Below are 23,819 nucleotides of genomic sequence, written 5' to 3'. Positions count from 1 at the left end.
AATAAACAGAGTGTTCTATAATTGTAGCAATCATTGACCACTCTTATCCAGAACCTCTCTATGGTCTATTACAAATATTTATCTGAGTAACACAATTTCATGTTGTTTATAGGACTCAATTCCATCTGTTACTTTCTGTTCTTTAATAATTTCAACCAGTGTTGCATACTGTCTTTCACTATCCTGAATTCTCACGTTACATATTGCACATGTATAATTGTTAATTAATTAATTGATACAAAAATATATATCACAGTTTTATCTCTTCCATTGTTTCCCAACACTTTTGTCTAATCCAGGACATTTAAGATTAAGTCAAACTTGCTGTTAACCTCATTCTAAAGTGAGTGTCAGCTCCAATAAAAAAGTTCAACGCATATTTTCTTGACCACCTTGCATTCGCTTTACGTTGTGCCCTGCATTTGGTTTCCAAAGTTTGATGCCTGTTACCTCTATAACCTGCCTGGCATTTTGGTTCTTCAAGGTTACATTTATTCCTTGCTCTTACCGTTTCTACCTTGGTACCTCGGTCCAAACATGGAGTCCTAAATCTCAGAATGTTGTTGTTCCCAAACTCTAAAATGCTGGACTTTGTACTCTTGCTAGGGCGTTGGATATCATGTCTTCTAGATGTCCTTGACTGTCCTCTGAGGAGCCCTCTCTTCAGAGCACCACAAATTTCTGTCTAGCTAGACTCCCTCCTGCCATTTGTGGTTGATCTATTCCATATATTACTATGTGCTTGTTAAATATAAAATAAGCTGAAAGAAGCTGAGGGAAATTGTGAGCAGAAACATATTCATCCTTTACAAGTTTGTATTGCACAATCTTTGATCCATTCTTTGAAGATAAATTTTGCTCTTCGGAATAGAGGGAGAAATAAAAAGTCTCTTGATTCAACCTCACTTTTTCCAAGTGAAAACTTTAAAAAATTGAACTAAAAAACAACATGACTATGAAGATAATGCTTCATTGCAACTGCCATTTTTCATGAATGGAACAATTACTTTAAATAGAAATTCAATCTGTTTACAAACTTTACATAAAAGCTGATTATTTAATCTGCCAATAAGCAAAGGCAATTAAATGGAATACTCTATGTTAATGAAAGAGTTGAGCTTTTTAGGTCATCTCAATTATTTATATTCAGATTTAACTTATAGCTTAGTAAATCATGGAAGATTAATAAGTACATAAAGTGAAGAAAAACAGTGCCATTCCGTTATTCAAGCCACATACTCCATGCCCTTTTACCATTCATTAAATCAATCACTTATAAATGTAATGAATATTGGGTTTATGTGACTTCTTTACATACTCTGAAATATCTTGTACAAATATTTCTGTCATATTTGATTGCATTTATGGGCTCCAAAATATTTCTTCTATAGTAAAGACAAGAATAAAAATAGTGTTAATAAATTGTATGAAATGTTACGTTTTCAACAAAATACTAAGCAGTTATGTAAAACTCCTGGTAAACACATGTCTGTCACTTGCTATCATAAAATCGCATGGAAAAAAGGAATTTTAAGGTGAATTTAGAGGAAATCTTAGGAAACAGAAATATCATATTGGGAAGAAGTCAACAATCAAGACTTGAGTATGATTTTTATACCAACAAAGATATGAGATGTGATCAGAATGACATTCACTATCTTCTGACTTTGTCAATTCTCTAAGTGCTGTAAGGACATGCAGGTGTTATATTCACCACCAAATCCTGAGTGTCTGGAAGGTGGCCTGGTGTACTACATACACACAATAAAAATTGATCAATGAGGGGGTAATTAATTCATTGTTTTGTTACTTTTTAATGCTTTTCTTCGAGTATTTTAGTAGAGTATGAGATAAAATCACCCTTTTCAAAAAAATGTCATTATCGATTAAAAAATGGTGAGTTAGAATCATTGTCTGGAGAGGCCTTATGTTTATTCTCATTTCAGCTGAATTGAAGAAAACAGCTACAACAAATTAAGACAAGAAGACAGCAGCAAGGGAAGGCTTATGATCCTAGTAGTAAATAAAAACCTACCTGGTCAGATTTTATTTCTCCATTGTCTTATTTTCATTGACTTTTATAAAAGTAAATAAATCTTTGTATGGTAGCAGAGTGATCACAGATGTCCCATAGTACATGAACTAACTCCCTGTTGTGAGATGTGCATATAAGATGTTGAACTTTTAATTTAAGATAATCAAATAATGAAAGAAATTATAAAATTCCCAGGCAGTGGTCTGTTGTTTAAAGAAATAATTGTTAGGGGAGGGCTTTAAAATTTAAACACATAAAGACTCACCTCTCTTACGAACATTCTCCCTTTCTTCATAGATAAGAATAAGAAACTACTCTTATACTCACTAAACTTTCACTATTTAATCAAAAGTGGTTCTAAGATTTTGTCTTTTAAGGTTTTTTCTAACAAATAATTGAGACTAGCTTAACCGCATTTTCCAAATGATTAGGTATCTTGATAATACAGTGCAAGTAGGTAAACAGAAAAGCTCCAGAGACTATATTTAGGGAAATGAGAGGTCTAGTGATTAGAACACAGATATAATGTGATTAAAACAAACGAACACACATTAATTCCATCAGGCAGTCACTTCTTCGTTATGAGCACCTACTTTGCACCAGTCACTGAGCTAGGTGCAAGGGATTCGAGGATGACAAGACATACTCCTTGCCTTGAAAGAGCTTATAGTCTACTAGGAAAGGAGTGTTATCCAAATAAAAGCATCAGAGTTAAGTTTCAACATGGGGTTATACATAAAGTGAATAAATGAGGAAGCATGCATGTAAAATGTCTGGAGGACTCAGAGTAAATTCACAGAAAACGTAATAGATGATCTGAAAATTTAAGTACGAGTAGAAATTTGCTGAGCATACAAAAGGAGGTAGGTGGTTCACACAACGGGAACATCCTGTGCTGAAGTGGGTAGGTTCATGAAGAGTGAGATGCGTGAATTGATGGGGCAGGGAGGAGGCAAATGTGAGGCTGAAAAAGTAGGCAGATCATGGAGGGCCTTGCAGGCTTGGCATATTAACTTAGATTTCATCTGGTAACGGAGGAGGGGTCATGAAATACATTCTAGTAAACAGGTCGATCTAGGAGAAAGATGGCAAGATTGGGACTTCAGTGGGAGACTATTGCAACAGCCAGGGGAAACACTAAGATAGCCTTAACCAAGGCATAGTTCCAGGGATGAAAAGAATGTAGAAAAGAAAGACTGATAAGGTAAAATTGAAAGTGCTTGACGATTGTTTGGATGCGAAGAGATGAAGGAAATGGAGATAATAACTGGTATCCAGAGCTTGAATTTACTAACCATAATCTTCATATGTTAATCAAAATGATACAGAGAATCAAAATGATTTGTGTTGTAAATTTAAACTACCAAGGAGTATGTGTATACACATCAGCACAAGTTAAAAAAAAAAAAATAGTATTGGTGATTTTTACGCTATAGGAGGGAAGAGGGTTGCATTCATATTAATATGCACAGGCATATTGGGAACACTGGGAAGGATTGCTGGGATGTAACCAGACTGTTTAAATTTTATCCTGAGGTTTTCGGTTCTCTTGAGTTGAGACTGTTGCAACAAATCAATAATAAATATAATCAAACTCAATTTCTGATGGCTTCAAAAAGTGAATTCCAACCCTATAGTAATTGTGCTTAGAGAAGGGATTGACAAAACTTAGACAGAAAACTGAGGGAAATACCATCTGATTATGCAGTACAGGGGAGTGATAACGCTCACTAAAAGGGACCTCTACACCATTACCTATTTACCCATTGCTGTTAAATTGATTCTGACTCATGGTGACTCCATGTGTTACAGAGTAGAACTGAGCTCTATTGGGTTTTCTCTTATGTAATCTTTGTGAAAGTAGATTGGCAGGCCTTTCTTCCACAGCACTAGTCGGTGGGTTCACAACATCAACGTTTCATTTAGCAATCCAGTGCAAACCATTTGCACTGAAAGAGACCTTCTACACTCCTAGGTCCACGAAAATATGTGAGCACTTAATAGTGAATACAAAGTAGAGAAAGGGTCTTATAATAAGGGCTCAAGTCTGGGGCGGAGTTTGGACGGCAGTTTAGGGGCAGGGGGGAAAAGTGGGAGAAAGGTGACCTGGGGAAAAAAAACACGTGTGAAGGAAGGGGATTAGGCTTCCTTTCTTCCTTTTTGACTAGATCAGGTTTGGCTGCACTGTGTGATTTGATTCCTTGGTTGGGTTTATACTAAGTGAAGTTAAAAATTTTGCTGTGCTATTAACATTACTATGTTTAATATGCTGAACCCAGAGACTGCAGAAGAAACTGGCTTCCGGAGAAGTGATCTTGCCTACTACAGTCATTTGGCTGATAAACAGTTAACCCAAGGGTCAGTTGAGGTAATAACTCAAGCAGAAAAAAAAACTTGTGAATCAGATTCATTGTTTCCTTTTATAGCTCAAACATAAAAAAGGATGTGAAAGTATAAGCACTATGATCTTACATAGTGACAAATGACTATGATACTGATAATAATAGGTCTTGCTCCAAGCATTAGGGACTTTGCTGATAATTCCATTTCTTTATGGGACCATACAGGCTGGGGGGTGGGGTGGTGGAGATATATATAAACACTGAGATATCATGAATTGACTGAAGAGAGTATTGCCAATACTTCAATGGCAGGCTATAATTCTTCTCTTTTCTAACTAGAATCCTCTTAGTTTCTGACTCCACTCATGACAGAAATAGCCTTATTTTATTTCCTAAGCATTTAATGACTTAGGAAAATGCTTACTACATAATGTTAAATGAAGAAAAAGAATACTTACGCAAGGCCTAATAAACAAACATTATATATATATATATTTCATATGATTTTTATGTAAGCATGTACTAAGAATTAATGTTATATAAAATTATCTTTCTCTTCAAAGAAAGGATTTGAAAATATATTATCAATTTTCAAAACAGGAAATTGTGAAAAATAATCAATCTACATTCATTTTGGAAGACATCTTAATGACAAACTTCATGTGCACTTCCAAAAAAATTATGTTCTGTGCTCTATGTTCACTCGTCTATGCCAAGAAATTTGGAAGACAGCTACCTGGCCAACCGACTGGAAGAGATCCATATTTATGCCAATTCCCAAGAAAGGTGATCCAACTGAATGCAGAAATTATCAAAAAATATCATTGATATCATACGTAAGTAAAATTTTGCTGAAGATCATTCAAAAGCAGCTGCAGCAGCATATCAACAGGGAACTGTCAGAAATTTAGGCCAGATTCAGAAAAAGATGTAGAACCAGGGATATCATTGCTGATGTCGGATGGATCCTGGCTGAAAGGAGAGAATACCAGAAAGATGTTTACTTGTGTTTTATTGACTATGCAAAGGCATTCAACTGTGTTGATCATAACAAATTATGGATAATGTTGTGAAGAATGGGAATTCCAGAACACTTAAGTGTGCTCAGGAGGAACCTGTACATAGGTGAAAAGGCAGTTGTTCAGACAGAACAAGGGGATACTGTCTGGTTTAAAGTCAGGAAAGGTGTGCAACAGGTTGTATCCTTTCACCGTACTTATTCAATCTGTATGCTGAGCAAATAATCTGAGAAGTGGGACTATAGGAAGAAGCACGGGGTATCAGGATTGGAGGAAGACTCATTAACAACCGGCATTATGCAGGTGACACAACCTTGCTTGCTGAAAGTGAAGAGGACTTGAAGCACTTACTGATGAAGATCAAAGACCACAGTCTTAAGTATGGATTACACCTCAACATAAAGAAAACATAAATTCTCACAACTGGACTGATAAGCAACATCATGATAAATGCAGAAAAGATTAAAGTTATCAAGGATTTCATTTTACTTGGATCCACAATCAACACCAATGGAAGCAGCAGTCAAGAAAGCAAAAGATGCGTTGCACTGGGCAAATCTGCTGCAAAAGACCTATTTAAAGTGTTAAAAAGCAAAGATGTCATTTTAAGGACTAAGGTGCACCTGACCCAAGCCATGGTGTTTTCAATTGCTTCATATGCATGTGAAAGCTGGACAGAGAATATTGAATATACCATGGACGGGCAGAAGAATGAACAAATCTGTCTTGGAAGAAGTACAACCAGGATGCTCCTTAGAAGCAAGGATGGTGAGACTATGTCTTACATACTTTGGACATGTTATCAGGAGGGATCAGTCCCTGGAGAAGGACATAATGCTTGGTAAAGTACAGGGTCAGTGAAAAAGAGGAAGACCCTCAAAGAGATGGATTGACACAGTGGCTGCAACAAAGGGCTTAAGCTGAACAAGGATTGTGGGCATGGTACAGGACTGGGCAGTGTTTCCTTCTGTTGTACATAGGGTCGCTGTGAGTCAGAAGCAACTTTACGACACCTAACAACAACAACATGCTCTATTTATAAACAAAATAAAATAAATAGGTGGTATAAAATTTTAGACAGGAAATAATTATTCAAAAAGTTCTCATACAATAAATTTATCTTTAACCTACTCATTCAAAAATGTCCTCATGTATATTTTCAGATGAAATCTTTGTCTTACAGTATTTCAAATAAAAATATATAAACGAAGGGGTAATTATCCCCTATAACTTTCCATTTTACTTCTTATTTAATATGCCACTTGAGAAACTTTTCATGACTACACCAAAGGGAAGCATACTGACATTAAACACTCTTCTAAAGACTTCAAAATCCATGATCTATATACAATGCCCAGGATTTTCAATAAAGAGGCAAATTCGTTTATCAGTCCATTTTCACTCTATCCTTTATCTGCTCCCATCAAATCACCTGCCATTTCAGAACTGACATGAAGAAAGATAGAACAGAGGAGGAGTGGACTCTTTGCGAGGACAGAACCCAAACTTGTAGTTCTCCCAACATCTTTCTTTTTGATCCATTTTCTGGAGGTCAGCTCTCTCCAAGAGCCCCTACCTTCCTGGATAAGAAATTAAAACATTTGTCTCTGTATTTATCTGTCTACATAAGTTACTAGAAGTTAGAAAGGATTTCATTTCAGGGGATGATATTTAGACTGCAACAGAGAGCATCAAAGTAAAGTTAGATGATTTTTATGATTCTTACATGTAAAGGGGCACACTAATCCTTGGTCATATGAATGGATGTACATCGGCACCATTATAATGTGTAAAAGTCTTAGATTATGGAAGTGTTACAGTTTTCATGATGTCTATTGATTTACTTTTCCTGAAACCATTCAATAAGTATTTTGTCGAACAACTGAAATGATAAGATATCCATCCTGAAATTTAAAAATGGTAAACACTGCTAAAAAGTAAATATGGAAAAAATACACATGTAATTAAAAAATAACCTTGCTTGAGTTTGATTCATTATCTTTGAATTGTAAATAAAATGTAATATTTGTAATTTTTTCTAAATTGTGCTTTATTTTAAATCTGGCTGTAATTTAGAGGCAAAAATGTTCATTTTTAAGTTATTTCCATTTTCTCATACCAGAAAATTTTCTCAAATATATCAGAGGCTAAAATCAAACTAAAAGAACTGGTTAAACATCTCTATATAGAAAGGAGTAATATTCTCTTCACATTATTTATTTTTTAAATAATGTATATATGATATTTTCAAATTATAGGGGGCTCTTTTTCTCACAAAAAAGAAAACAAATTTTTTTTTTCCTTTCCATCAGAAGTTTGTTTGGTACCTTTTGTGTAATCATGATTTTTTTCATAGTCTCTAGAGGGGCTTCAGTTTTATATCACTAATCTTTTAAAGGAAAAACAATCATTCACAACATAAAAAAATATGCTTTGAACTCCCATACCAAAACAAAAAAAAAACAAAAAAAAAACACCTCATTGCTGTTGAGTAGATTCTGACTCATAGTGATCCTGTAGGACAGAGTAGAACTGTCCCACAGGGTTTCCAAGGAGCTGGTGGATTCGAACTGCCGACCTTTTAGTTAGTAGCTGAGCTCTTAAACACTGTGCCACAAACTCCCATTGAAGCAATTAATGTACATATTACAATTATAATACAAAAAGATTTTCCACAGAGGATGCTTAGAGGATACTTATGTTTATAAAGCTTCCTTTTAGACTTACACCTATTAAAAGCAGGTTGTAATGACCTAGGAAATGTAGATATTGCCCAAGTGCTAAGCAATTTCTTACATTTTAGAGGTAATTTGTTCTGTAGAATGTAGATTTAATGAATCTACATCAGGCATTTATAATTTGTTTGAATAGTATAAATTCACCCTGTCCTATAAAGTAGCCACTAGCCACATATTGAGCACTTGAAATGTAACTAGTTTGAATCGAGATGTGCAATAAGTGTCAAACACACTTACAAAGACTTTCAAAGACTTCATAAGAAAAAAAAAAGAATGCAAAGTATCTCAGTCACAATTTTTATATTGATAACATGTTTAAATAATAGTAGTTTTGATATAGTGGATTAAATAAAACAAATTACATTGATTTGTTCCTGTTTTTTAACGTAGCAATTACATAGATAACTCACATTAGATTTCTATTGGACAGCACTAGTATAAATAACTAAAGATTAAATTATACAAGAGCTCTACCGTTCTTACAGTATATGTAGTAAATTCAGTTTCTAGGATTAGACTAAGACTTGAAAATGACAAGTGATAATTGGTTAGTCTTGAACATTAAAGAGTAAATAAGTTCCAGGAAGATATTTGTGGGATGTTAAGTCATTTATATGGTATCAGTTGTCAGAAACCAACATAATAAAGAGCACTTACATACTGATAGTTAAGATCACAAGGATAACTAGCAGATTAATATCTTTAGTCTCTAATTTGTGCTATATATGGCACTAATTAGTGTTAGAAAAATCCATACATTGTACTATTCCAACAACAGTTGTAAAGTCTTTTGAGATACTTGGATGAAAGTGCCATACAAATTTGCCATACAAAATTGATCTAAATATCTGTTATAGAACTGTGTACAGTAATAGCTCCGATATCATGCCTTTAAGGTCAAACAATTAAAGTTTAGATCCTGAGGACTTAATCATTTATGCATTACTATTTAGAAACATACAAACTGAACTTTAAGTGGGTATTCATACCGTCATAAATCCATCCAGCAAACCTGAATCGGGTTTCGGAGGTGCTTGCAGCCGTTCCATAGACCACTTTTCGATGACGGAGGAAACTTGAGTATTTTCTGTATTTAATATTCTGAACCCTGTCATGTTAACACCACTGTATCGGTAGGGCTCAACATCAAGAGCAAAAAGGTCCTGAAAGACAAATTTCTCTGTGTTATTATCAACAGAGTATATTCATAGGCATGCATTATTGAAATAATCACTTATTCTTGTTTCCCTTGAAATAGTTAACACCATTGTGCCTCAAGTGATGTTAAACATCACAAATCACCAGAACTCACATAGACTCTCCTCTTGCTTTGCCAAAGCAAATATATGCTCTGTGCATAAATATTTATGTATATAAAGTATTCTTATTCCACCAAGGGAATAACAGGCTCTTCTATAGCTGACGCCTTCACTGTACTGAGAATAGTTTTCTCTTCAAGTTTACACATTTATCTTTGAACTATTGTGTTTTTTTTTTTTTTTAATGCCCTGATACGTTGCCTAGCTATTGCTGTTTTTGTTTTGTTTTGTTGTGGGGTGTTTGTGTGTGTGTATTTAAATAAGAAAGTTATGAAATATGACTTCTAATTAAAGAAGCGTATAATGAATCTGAGAGGAAAAAAAAAGTCTTTTTGGTTGCAGACAACTTGTAGGTTCTCTGTCTTATATCCTACTCAACAACTTCTCCAAAATGAACACTTAAGATTTCTGGTGTCCTTTCCAGTCTGTATACAGTGAATCTCAGGTTTTTCTCTTCAGTTTTCCCAGAAGATAAGAGACCAAATTTGCCAGGGGGGTGGGATATCACCACGAGAAGAGGCAGTATCTGGAATTGTTGCCCTCTTTCAAGCTAGCATTAGCTAATCCTCAGATCTTACGAACAACATTGAGAACCAGGGCAAGGTTAATGCTGTTGATCCTGGTCACAGCTGGGCCATGACTCATTCATCTAACACTAGTCCACATAACAGGAATAAAATTCAGTGGCAAGCAGCTGGCATTGGTCTGAGCCATGCTCTGTGCTATGAAAAAATACAGGGAAGTTTAAGGTTTTTTTATTTTTCAATGTTTACAATTTAACCAAGAAGATATGACATATTCAAGGGATATAATGTATGGCAGTATAGGCTAAGCAGTAAAGAGAAGAAGTAATGAACAAAATAGGAGTCAAAAGCAAGAAAGATCATTTTCAATTTATGATGGTCAGGAACAACTTCACAGAGCAGATGGGATCTGAGCTGCCATTACTGAATGGCAACACTTTTGACAGGAAAAAAGCAGGGCATTCTAAGTGTGAGTAAAAGACACATAAATTAGAAAACATAAACCGATTCAGCAGACTGAGCTAGATCTGTTTGGCTGTAAAACAGAATTAATGAAGGAGAACAGTAGAAGAAAATGGGAATGTTAAATTAAAACCAAACTTCAAAAGGCATACAACTGCAGCCTAATGAGTTCAAATGTTGTATTCTAAACTAGAATACTCATTCTTTTTCCTTATTGAGAAATACTTGTGATTTTCTCCAAATCTTATGATTGTGGTGGAGGTGAATAACAACAGCATTGAAATATAATTTGCTGATGAGTGAAGGCTCCCACTCCCTTTCTACCTGTCTGTCAATCACTAAATTTCTTAGAGGCTACAAAGAGTCACCCAAGAGGAAGAGATGTAGAGATACAGCAGAGTCAGTCTCATGTTTACCAATAAATTAAAACCTTCTGCATGAAGCATCTCCACCGGAGGAAAAGAGTTGCTATCACGGGAAGTTATTGCTAATCAACTAAATTTGAGTAATTTATTTGGCAGGGGTTTTCAAGACTCCTAGAAGCAAGGACACAAATGGGAAGACATTTGAGTTAACAGAAAGAGAACATTAGTTAGATTGGTAATTGTGCTAATGGAGAAGATGGATCCTACAGATGATATGAAGGAAAAATCAATAGAATTTTGTTGATGATAAAGAAAGAGTCAGAGACAATGAAAGTTTTGAAGGAAATCAGAAGAGGGGTCAATTTAGATGATAATATATGTTTTGAATACATTAAGAAGAATTGATGTATATGAATTATGATGTTGGCAAAGAATATTAAATATACCATGGACTGCCAGAAGAACAAACAAATCTGTCTGGGAAGAGATATAGTCAGAATGCTCCTTAGAAGCGAGGATGGCAAGACTTCATCTTAAATACTTTGGACATGTTATCAAGAGGGAACAGTCCCTGGAGAAGGATATCATGCTGGATAAAGTAGAGGGTCAGCAAAAAGACGAACACCTTCAACTAGATGGATTGACACGGTGGCTGCAATAATGGGCTCAAACACAGCAAGGATTTTGAGGATGGCACAAGACTGGGCAGTGTTTCATTCTGTTTTATATACAGTCGCTATGAGTCGCAACCGACTCGACAGCATTTAACAACAACAATAATAAGATATATTTAGATAGATAAGATATATTGAAATTATCTTAATCTCACAGGAATTAGAAATTTCAGCTAAGTAGTAATATATAATTCAGGAATATACAGACGGATACTTAGATCTCATTTGAACAAAAGCAATAATTGAAGTTCCCAACATATGATATTCAAAAATAATTAAAGAGAAAGAAAATAGGATGGAGGCCTAAATTTGGAAATATTCTCATATTTTGGGAGATGGCCAGGTTAGAATTAGTGTGACAGAGAATTGTCTCATACATGAAGGAAAACAAAGATAATGTATTGCCAAAGAAATAGAGTTAAGAGTAAGTAGGCTTGGTGAAAGGGTAAAGTGGACTTTTGGGGCATATTGAGGAAAAATTGTTTGGTGGATATGTGAAGACAAAAGATAAAGGTAACATTCAATTTGTTAATGACAAATAAAAGCACATTGACTTTTTGTAAAAATCTAACTAGATATAGGCAAAAATAGGAAAAAAAATTTATTGTACTTAAAGGTTAGCTTCAATAAATCTGATTTTCGTAAGGTGAATAAAGCTGAGATAACAACAAAAGAATTTGTAATTTTTTAAAGCATTGATTTCTTAGAACTAATTTTAAAATCTACCACTGTGTTTTGAAGGACCTCTAAAGCTATATAAGAGTCAGACATATAACATTTTTAATTGATATCTTAAACAATATTATTTCAAAATCGTCAGCTTACCACCAAGAGTTATTAATTCTTATTAATGATAATTCTTTCTGGGTTTTATCAAAATAAAATAAAATATAGCTACAAAGGTACTACTTTTTCTTGCTCAAAATCCCCTATTATGATCAAAAGGTCATAATAATACAATTGAGAACATTAACTTTATCTTTTAATAAATTACTTACCAGAGTAGTAAAGATATAGTGATAGTATTCTGTCATCATTCCCATAGCTAATGCCTAAGAAGTACAGAAAATACATAAATTAATTAATTAAATAAAAATTAAAAATATTGTTGAAGGTACACATTGTATAAAATACCTTATATCAATAAAACAAGTGAGAACAAAATAATTGAAAAGCAATGGAGATTCAGCCTATAATATTCACGTAACATTAAAACTGGGTCAAACTAAGCCTTTTCTCTGTGGTTAACAGAAGAGTAGTGATTACTGAATGAGTCTCTGAACGAATAGTCTTGATAGAAAAGCTATTAGTTGAATGTTTGCAATTGTAAAGCTTATACCCTTACATACAAAAGAAGGCACTAAATTTGACAAAAAACTTGAAATTAGTACTTCTCAGTTCCTTATATATTTGTAATGTCTCCACTTGCTGTTGTTATTTGGTGGCTTCAAGTCCGTCCAACTCATAGTGACCCTGCGCACACAGAAGGAAACGCTGCCTAGTTCTGTGCTGTCCTTACAATCCTTGCTATGTCTGAGCCCATTATTGCAGCCACTGTGTCAATCCATGTCATTGAGGGTCTCCCTCTTTTTCACTGACCCTCTACTTTACCAAGCATGATGTTCTTCTCCAGGAGCTGCTTCCTCCTGATACCATGTCCAAAGTAAGGGAGATGAAGTCTCACTATCCTCGCTTCTAAGGAGCATTTTGGCTGTACTTCTTCCAAGACAGATTTGTTCATTCTTCTGGCAGTCCACAGCATATTCAATATTCTTTGCCGACACCGTAATTCAAAGGCATCAGTTCTTCTTCGGTCTTCTATTGGTATTCCATCAATTCCTGGTTCCTTGTTTTTTGCCAATACCTTCAGTTCAGCTTGGACTTTTTCCTTCAGTACCATTGGTTCTTGATCATATGCTACCTCCAGAAATAGGTAAATGCCGACCAATTCTTTTGGGTATAGTGACTCTATGTATTCCCTCTATCTTTTTTTGAAGCTCCTTGAGTCATTCTATATTTTGTACATAGAATCATTCAATATTGCAACTCAAGGCTTGAATTTTTAATTCAGTTCCTTCAGCTTGAGAAATGCTGAAAGTGTTCTTCCCTTTTAGTTTTCTAACTCCAGATCTTTGCACTTTGCATTATAATACTTTACTTTGTCTTCTCTAGCTGCTCTTTGAAATCTTCTGTTCAGCTCTTTTACTTTATCATTTCTTCCTTTCACTTTAGCTACTCGACATTCAAGAGCAAGTTTCAGAGCCTCTTCTGACATCCATTTAGGTCTTTTCTTTCATTTCTGTCTTTTTAATACCATTTTGTGTTTTCATGTATTATGTCCTTGATGTCATCCCACAACTCGTCTGGTTTTTGGTCAGTAGTGTTCAATGCGTCAAATCTATTCTTGAGATGGTCTCTAAATTCAGGTGTGATATACTCAAGGTCATACTTAGGCTTTTGTGGACTTGTTTTAATTTTCTTCTGCTTCAACTTGAATGTGCATATGAGCAATTGATGGTCTGTTCTGCAGTCAGTCCTTGGCCTTGTTCTGACTGATGATACTGAACTTCTCCATCCTCTCTTTCCACATAGTTGATTTGATTCCTGTGTATTCCATTTGGTGAGGTCCATGTGTATTGTCCCCATTTATGTTGTTGAAAAAAGGTATTTACAATGAAGAAGTCATTGGTCTTGCAAAATTCTATCATGCGATCTTCTGCATTATTTCTATCACCAAGGCCATATTTTCCAACTACCAATCCTTCTTCTTTGTTTCCAACTTTCACATTCCAATCACCACTAATTATCAATGCATCTTGATTGCATCTTTGATCAATTTCAGCCTGCCAAAGTGGGCAATAATGTTCAATTTCATCATCCTCGACATTTATGATTGGTGTGTAAATCTGAATAATGGTCTATTAACTGGTCTTCCTTGCAGGTGTATGGATATTATGCTATTACTGACAGCGCTGTACTTCAGGATAGCTCTTGAAATGTTCTTTTTGATGATGAATGTGATGCTATTCCCCTTCAACTTGTCATTCCATACATAGTAGACCATATGATTGTTTAATTCAAAATTGCCAATACCAGTCCATTTCAGCTCACTATTGCCTAGGATATCCATCTTTATGTGTTCCATTTCAATTTTTATGACTTCCAATTTTCCTTGATTCATACTTTGTACATTCCATGTTCTGATTACTGTTATGGATTGAATTCTGTCCCCCCAAAATGTTATCAATTTGGCTACGCCATGATTAATAGTGTTGTGTGGTTGTCCACTATTTTGTAATCTGATGTAATTATCCTATGTGTGGTAAATCCTAATCTCAATGATGTTAATGAGGCAGGATTAAAAGTAGTTATGTTAATGAGGCAGGACAAAATCTACAGGATTAGGTTATATCTTGAGTCAATCTCTTTAGAGATATAAAAGAGAGAATCGAGCAGAGAGGAGAGAGACCTCATATCACTGAGAAAGAAGAGCCAGGAGCAGAGCGTGTCCTTTGAACCCAGGGTCCCTGAACTGAGAAGCTCCTAGACCAGAGGAAGCTTGATGCCTAGGACCTTCCCCCAGAACCAACAGAGAAAGAAAGCCTTCCCTAGAGCTGGCGCAATGAATTCAGACTTCTACCCTCCAAAACTGTGAGAGAATAAATTTCTGATGTTGAAGTCATCTGCTTGTGACTTTTCTGTTAAAGCAGCACTAGATAACTAAAACAGTTACTAATGGATGCTTGCAGCTGTTTCTTCTCATTTTATGTCATGCTACATCAGCAAATAACAATCCTGAAAGCTTTACTTTATCCATGTCTTTAAGGTTGACTCTACTTTGAGTAGGCAGCTCTTCCCCAGTGATATTTTGAGTTCCTTCCATCCTGAGGGGCTCATCTCCTGGCACTATATCTGACAATGTTCTGCTGCTATCCACAAGGTTTTCACTGGCCAATTATTTCAGAAGCAGATCACTAGGTCATTCTTCCCAGTCTGTCTTAGTTTGGAAGATCCGCTGAAATCTGTGCACCATGAGTGGTTTTGCTGGTATTTGAAATACCAGTGGTACAGCTTCCACCATCACAGCAACATGCAAGCCACCACAGTACAACAAACAAACGAGTGGTGGCTGTCTCTGTTACAAATACCATAATGAGGAACACCATTTTGTTCTGATAAACAATATTAATGAATTAGGAAAAAAGTGCTGCAAAGTACTATGCCAACAGTCATAGTTTTGAGCACTTTAGAGACATTTCCTTAGCATTAATTATGCAAATGTAAATTAAGACTGTTATTTAAAAAGTACAGATAATTAATGGAATGTTTTTTGTTTTTATTAATAGACAGTTGCAAATTACTATGTTTTATTGCACATTTCAATCATCATGTTTCAATAAGACTATCAATCTTTAAACAAAGACTTTTGGATTAGTTATAGGTAGTGTCCCTGTCATTTTCCCCTCTGCCAACAGAGACTGCTTTTGAAATAGTTGTTTATCAACAAACAGTAGTTGGTGATGATAATTAAAAAGTGGTGCAATTTTTAACTGAATGAAGAACTCTTAGCTGGAAACAAGTACTCTTAGATGCATCTAATACACTTTCAAAAACCACTAACAAACTCATTTACTAAGTAGCTGCCCCAGCAGAACCTTGTGTATTCTATGTATAGAAAAGCATCATGCTCAAATATTGATTGGTATTAGCCAATTAGGCAGAATAAAAGGTATTGTTTTACAACATAGGCTGTTAAAAAGGGATAGATACTTGTGAAAAAGTTTAGAACATACAAAGTGTATAAAAGAAGGGAGAAACATCAGTTAATGGAAGGTGGTATCAAGGAATCGTTCAGAGGAAGAAAACTTAGAAACCAAATCTCCAAAAAATATTTCTTTTTTTTTTTTAATATTTTGTGTTTTTAGTGAACATTTACACAGAAAATTAGGTTCTCGTTTAACCATTTCTATACGTATTGTTCAGTGACATTTGTTACGTTCTTCACAATATATCCACATTCTCATTATTTCCATTTTGGTTGTTGTTTCCCTTAATGTAGCTTCCCTATCCCCCCAGCCTTCTCACCTACCAAATAATATTTCTTGAATATATAAAAATAATATAAGCCAATGAAGTTTGTTTCTCAGGCAAAATAAAAGTAAATTTCTGTTATTAAATAAAAATTTACAATATCATCTTTGTAGAAGGCACTGTTCCTTATGGATATGTGTAGAAAGTTTCCCATCTCCAGAACAACTCAATGATAGCTCAGAATTATCCTTGTCAATATTTTGCACTTTATCAACTCAATAGGTACAGAAACTGACATAAAGATACTGAAAGAGATAGTGATGTAGATGTATAATTATAAGTAACACTTATGTAATGTCTACAACATGCTAAGTATTATTCTAAACACATTGCATATTTTAATCCATTTTAGCCTCACAAAAACTCTATGAGGTAGGTCCTATTATTATGCTCATTTTACAGGGGAGGAAACTGTTGTTGTTAGTTGCTGTCTTAGTCATCTAGTGCTGCTATAACAGAAATACCACAAGCGGATAGCTTTAACAAAGAGAAGTTTATTCTCTCACAGTCCAGTAAGCTACAAGCCCCAAATTCAGGGAGTCAGCTCCAAAGGAACACTTTCTCTGTCGGCTCTGGAGGAAGGCCCGTGTAGTGAATCTTCCCTTGGTCTGGGAGCTTCTCTGCACAGGAACCTCAGGTCTAAAGGTTGCACTTTGCTCCCGGCATTGCTTTCTTGGTGGTGTGAAGTTCCCAAGTGTTTCTGCTCGCTTCTCTCTTTTATAGCTCAGAAGAGATTGGCTTAAGACACTATCCAGTCTTGTATACCTCATCAGTATAACTGCCACTAAGCCATCTTATTACATCATAGTGATTGAGTTTACAACACAGAAGGAAATCACATCAGATTACAAAATGGTACACAACCATACAATGCTGGGAATCATGACCCAGCCAAGTTGACAGATATTTTGAGGGGACACAATTCAAAGCATGACAGTTGCCTTCAAAAATAGATGATTAAATTGCCCAAAGTGAGAATGTGAGTAAATGTGGACTCCAGTCTCTAACCCTTAGAGTTTGTATATGGAGCATAATCTGTGCCATTTTACCAAATAGCATATTTTATATTCCCAAACATGGAGACCCACTTTCAAATCTCTGTATTCTAAAATCGTTTCCAGTTTCCACCTTGATAATTTGAAAACCTAGTCTTCTCAGGCCAGTGCATGAAGGCATGAGTTGGAGGTGGAGGAAGAAGCAAGACGGTGGGAGAAGGGTTGCTTCTGACGTAAGTTTTCCACACTGGCCACAAGTTTCTCATTTGAGAATAAATCTGCAAGGAATAACTGCAGACCATTTGTGGATTTCATTAACATTTCCTCAGCTTTTGATTCTGAATACAAGAATCAGTTATAGGCTATAATTTAAAAATGCAATAGAAGTAGGTAGCCTTTTCTGACTGAGCACCTACACAGTAATTTTACTAACAAAAAGGGATAACAGGAATACTCCTGAAAGATTGGCTAATAATTTCCAGTGGGATAAAAAAGAACTTGTTCTAGATCTTCTTCTTTTAATTATAGCATTTATGTCTTGTTACTATATTTGAATAAGCTGTATGATTGGCTCAAACCACATTAAAGATAATAAAACTACTTTCCTCTTATGTGCAAATAATATAGGACTGGCCTTAACAGAAAAGAGGTTGTGATATATCATCCCTCCTAAAAAGAAATACTTCAGATTAATTTTTCGAAAATAAAAATTATATTAGAAATCCCAAAAATACAACTAGTGTAGTGTTAATGCTGTAGACATGTTAATGCATGCAGTTATTTAGGTGTATACTTTACAACCAGTTTATCCATCAAACCACATCCAGAAATTATATTGCTCAAGGTTAACACTTTTTTTAGGAGGTGTGCTTTACACACATTACTTAAATTTTAATTTTATTTGACTTTTTGCTCTTCTAGGAGTTTATTTGCAACTACTTTTACATTTTTTCAGGCAAAAATTTTTATTTTACTCTCTCTGATCTAGACTTTCAAGTTCTTGATTACCATTATTCTTTGTGTTAAAATGGTCTTGTGAAGTTTGACTGTAGAGGAAGTTGGCCCTGACCTCGGGGATTCTCTTTGACAAATCTGGGTAGAGGTTGTGTTATACATAAGTCAATCAGTGCATTCAACTTGCCTCAGAGGAAATCTAGCCAGCCACAAATTTCACTCACTTTTAAAATGTGTTCTGCCTCTGTGCCTACCAGGAATATAGATATAGGTATAGGTATTTTCCAGGCAGGGCAACCTCAAATTCACTACTGCTCAATAGTTAACAAAAGCTCTGTTAATTTAAATAAATAAGTATATGAGGCTACCTCAATTAAATTCATCACTTTTTCCAGACACTTCTAATATTTGCTGTTGAATTAATCCAGACTTGCCAAAAGCTCATCTATGCCTGCTCTTCCCTCTTCTATACCATCTCCTTGGCGTTCCAATGTTAGACAATATTGAGGAAATAAAAAATTCATAAAAATATCATGAACCATAAAACAGAGCCCTATTTGAGATATTGATGCATTTACTAGAAGAAAGCTGTTTCTTTCTTCTTGAATTAGTGTCTAGACAAATGTTCTCTGGGACTAGGTGAGTTAAAAAGCAAAAAACAAAAAATGCCATATATGTGGTCAACTTCTAGCCAGTATTACAGCACCACAGAGCATGCATTTTATGTAGTAATGTCACTTCTGACTTCATCTTAACTTTTATATTCTAATCCTACCATTGTTCTCATTTTCTAGACAAATGTTCTCTGGGACTAGGTGAGTTAAAAATCAAAAAACACAAAATGCCATATATGTGGTCAACCTCTACCCTGTATTATAGGACCTCAGAGCATGCATTTTATGTAATAATGTCACTTCTGACTTCATCTTAACTTTTATGTTCTAATCCTACCATTGTTCTCATTTTAATCTATTAATCTTATTAAACTTTTGGAAATCTTGTCTATTGTATATGTTTTAAATATTATCTTTTGTTTTCCTTTTGCAAACAGAGCAGTGTACACAAAAGAAAACAAGTATAAATTAATAGATAAATTCAGTAGAAGGCAAAATGAAAATTCTATTAAAGCTAATGGATACTCTCACCTTCCAGAGAGCAAAATAATTAGAATTAGAGACTTAAGAGTAAAGACCACTGATTATTTACATACTGTTTGGAATCCTAGAGAAAGCAAACCAAAGCTCTATCACTGAAATAGTAGAGTGCTACTCACTCAAGACACAAATAAAAGGCAGCCTTTCTAAGTTTGTGTATTCTAACTGTGGTCAAGAACTGTTCTAGTATTATATGAAAAATATTCATTTTATTTATTTACCAAAAAGAAAAAATCTCTAATACTTCATCACTCAAATATTACACTTGAACAATTTTCAAAATCCAATTAAATATTTTACTATAGTGAAACCAACATTCATATCAGAAGACTGGACAAACATCTGCTTAATAAACCATGTTTATAGCAGGCATTTATGTTGACAGTTATATTTCATGGAATATAATTTGACATCTGAATATGCATCGCTGTCCAGTAGTGATATATTATCTTATACGTGAGAGGTTCTCAGCTCAGTGTACATAAAACAGCTTGGAAAATAAAATCCAAAGACTTGAGTTCAATTGCATCCAAACTCCACCATACAGTAAGTGAATGGTCTTGTACTAGCCATTTAACTCTCAGCTTCAGTTTCCTTTTTTGTAAAATATGGGTTATCTAAGGTTGTCTAAGGTTGTTGTTAGGTCTGAAAATGGCTTAAGTATCATCAAGGGATTTTACCGCTATGAATTGCTTTGTATGACTGATTTAGAATGACCTTTTTTTTTTTAAGTGGGCCGTGCTTTATGTGGAATGAATATGTGTTAATAACACTAGGTGGAATATGAATTAATCCCATTCCTGCTATTTCCTTGATCAAGTTACATAAGCTTACCGAGACACACACTGATGACATAAGATCAAATATATAAGGTATCTCATAGTAGATGGCAGGTAAATAGAATTTTGTTTTTTTTTACTTTTTTTTCCTAGTGGTTGACTGTTAATGGTTGAGCTGCTCAGCTGTTGACTCTGAGATTCTTCCTTCATTTCAGTACAAAACAGAAACATTAAAACATATTCACATTAACAAACAGTATTGTAGCTAAGTAGCTATGTGAAAATAACCTCAAAATTCACACAATCTGTTTTGAAAATCATCAATATTTATACTAATTTACTTTTAAAACAATTAAATGAAAGCAATCGTCAATTATAAAATTACATCAAGGTGACATCTCTGATTTTCTTTTTTAATGTACTATATGACAATAGCACATTGATAGAAAAATGAGACCACACAAATATGATAAATACACTGAGAATTTAAGTAATTTAATGATTACCTGTTTCAAAATGCCTGCTGCCATTTCATGGCTACAGTCAAAGATTACATGGAATTCCTTGCCTCTTTTCATCTCTTTTAGTAAGGGTTTTGCATCCTTTGTATCAGCAGGCAATTGACGGATTTTGAGTCGAAGATTATATCTTGATGGAGCTTTGATGAGCTCTTGCAAACGAATGAGGCCTTTAAAGAAAATGGAAAAAGAAGTAATTGTTAGAGAAAAAAAACAGAGACAGCCATACAATCACAGAACATATTTATTAAAGTGCATGATTTCTTGACAACATACATGTACATTTCATGGTACAACCATTGAAATTCCAGTTAAGAACTACAGATCTTTGTTAAAATATTTAAAATCTTTGTTAAAATGATACTTTCTGATATTCTTGAACATATTTTTCAAATGATTTAAAAAATGACATGACTATAAGTTAATATACAGACAGTCCCTGGGTTATGAACATTGACTTACATATAACCCATAGTAATGAACCAAAACCCTTAAAGACTATTTTATTAAAAATTTGAGGTACATACAATTGTTCATAATAACAAACTGGTGCTACTTTGTGATGGGCATTAAAACATTATTAGTAGTACTGTATTATTATGTTAAAGATGTTTTCGCACATCTGGAAGTGCTTCTTTAGTATTTTTTATGCACAGAAAGGTACACTATATACTACCTACTAAGGCAAACATTTGACTGACATTAGATATGAACCATACCTAACTGTTCTGACTTACATACAAATTTGACTTACAGACAGATTTAGGAATGGAACTCGTTCGTAATCTGGGGACTGCCTGTAAACATTTTAAATATATAAAAGGATATAAAGTATACTAGTCTGTCTTTATATACCAATTCTACTCCTCAGTGGATAATGTCTTGAAATATTATTCTTCCATAACATATTGTATACATTTACGCATATAGATTTGTTTTATATTTGACATTAATGATTATTTTGTGTCTTAGAGATCCTTGTAAGTCAGTGATTACTGTTGTAGTTTGTTCTTAATGAACACTGAGTTTTCTACTGAACATAATTTATGTAACTCTCATATTGTTAGACATTCTGGTTATTTCTTCCTTGTTTTTCTTTTACAAGTAATGCTATAATGAATAACCTGTACACACAATTTGGTGCATATGCAATTGTGAAATAACTTTCCTTTATAAAATAGACTCTATGTAGCCTAAACCAAAATTATTTACTTTAAAAAACTAAACAAACTTTCTTCCATATTATTTTCTAGGTATAACATAAACATCAGAAATAAATATAAATGCAGACATTAGTAAAGCAAGTATTCTCCTAGAGGAATAGTTCCTGATCATGTGTTTTAAAAATATATCAAATTAATGGATACATTTTCAATAGATCAGATAACCGTGATGTGCTTTTAAATAGAAGAGAAAAATCATTGAATTTATTCTTTTATGCAATCTTCAAGTAATGAAACCCATTTGAAAACTGATACAAAAGACCAAATATCTAAATGAGTGTGGGAATAAAAAGAAATTGTCCAATTCTATTATTGCTTAGGCCAAATTCAGCAATTTTCTTTTCTCTTCCTCCTAATTATCCTACTCATCGAACCCTTTTTTTCTCTATCTCATTTCTACCTTTATAACTCTCTGTTTCTGTCTTTCCTGGAAACAACTTCCGTGAATATTAGTATGACAAATAATAATAAAACAAAATATTTGCAAATAACTAATCTGGAACTATTTTCCTCTCTTGTTCTCTCTTTTTATATATATTACTTAACCCTATTTAGAAACAGGAATAAAATATACCTTTTTACAACTAAAAATCTACTATGTTTTAAAATAACATGAGATCATGAGAATAAAATCTAGAGCTAGGACTATTTTTATTGTTTTATTAATAAATAATAAATTATTTTATGCATGCAATATCATATGCACTGTAACATATTATATAATTAATGATAAAATTAATAATGACTAATTTTCAATATTTTCATCCTTAAATAAGGCACACAATTTTAAAAATATGTTAATTCACACAGATATTTAGCATCTCTTTTTAAAATATCATCCCAAAAAATTTACTTCATTTTAAGTAATTTTAGAATTTTGTTATTTAAAATGCTACAAATAACAGTTGCATAAAACACACAGTATAATACTATTTTCCCATTTTGTTATACAAATTTAAATATTTACTAACTATAGTAAATACTACATAATGGATTGACATTAAATGTACCCATTAAACATAATACAACCCAGTCTGAAGGCTTAGCATACGTATAATGAATGCAGGTGTTAACATTGAGCTGTACAACGGGTGAAAATAAATATTTGAACTTATAACACTTGCTTAATTGTAGTAGAGTCTATGACATCCTCCAAAAATAGATATATGAAAGTCGAAAAATTTCATTGCACAAGGGAGTGCTGTGCAATAAAATTAGAATGAATTTTAAAAGGGTGGTAAAATTCTTTAACTCCTTTTTATTAGTAAACCAGTATATAGTTGCAGTAAGGCAGTGGTGCCCAAATGTTGGGAGGTATGACAGTAATCTGTGGATCTGGTTACAACCTAAACAAGTGAGTCAAAATCTTCAGGGGATAGACTCATGCATGTGTAATTTTAACAATCTTCCCAGGTGATTTTTCTGGTCGTTAAAGTGTGAAGTTAACTTCAGATGACAGGCATGGTTTCAGGTAAGTGTCATATGAGAGTCATTCATCGAATCACTTTGCCATAGCAGTCATACAGGATAATAAATGTATTACATTATCTAGTATTACAGGATCATAAAATAATTTAAAGAATGATTTCCAACTACATAAGTTAAACTGAGTTGGGAAACCATAAGT

The 23,819-nt window shown here is 34.0% G+C and overlaps 1 protein-coding gene across 5 annotated transcripts in view; it reads right to left on the bottom strand.

Moving 5' to 3' along the window:
* Positions 1-23,819, bottom strand: part of GRIK2 (glutamate ionotropic receptor kainate type subunit 2) — a 781,170-nt gene that overhangs the window by 424,309 nt on the left and 333,042 nt on the right. For all 5 annotated transcript variants that reach the window (XM_004372421.2, XM_023727604.1, XM_004372423.1 and 2 more), the window contains exons 4-6: positions 20,958-21,139; positions 12,477-12,530; positions 9,124-9,297 (exon numbers count right to left, since the gene is read on the bottom strand). In XM_004372421.2, coding sequence (XP_004372478.1) covers positions 9,124-9,297; positions 12,477-12,530; positions 20,958-21,139 — 410 coding nt within the window. The remainder of the gene's footprint in view (positions 1-9,123; positions 9,298-12,476; positions 12,531-20,957; positions 21,140-23,819) is intronic.

This window comes from Trichechus manatus, unplaced genomic scaffold, assembly GCF_000243295.1.
Source record: "Trichechus manatus latirostris isolate Lorelei unplaced genomic scaffold, TriManLat1.0 scaffold00017, whole genome shotgun sequence".
NCBI lineage: Eukaryota > Metazoa > Chordata > Mammalia > Sirenia > Trichechidae > Trichechus > Trichechus manatus.
The sequence above is the reverse complement of the archived record's forward strand: the minus strand, read 5'-3'. Positions and strand labels throughout refer to the sequence as shown.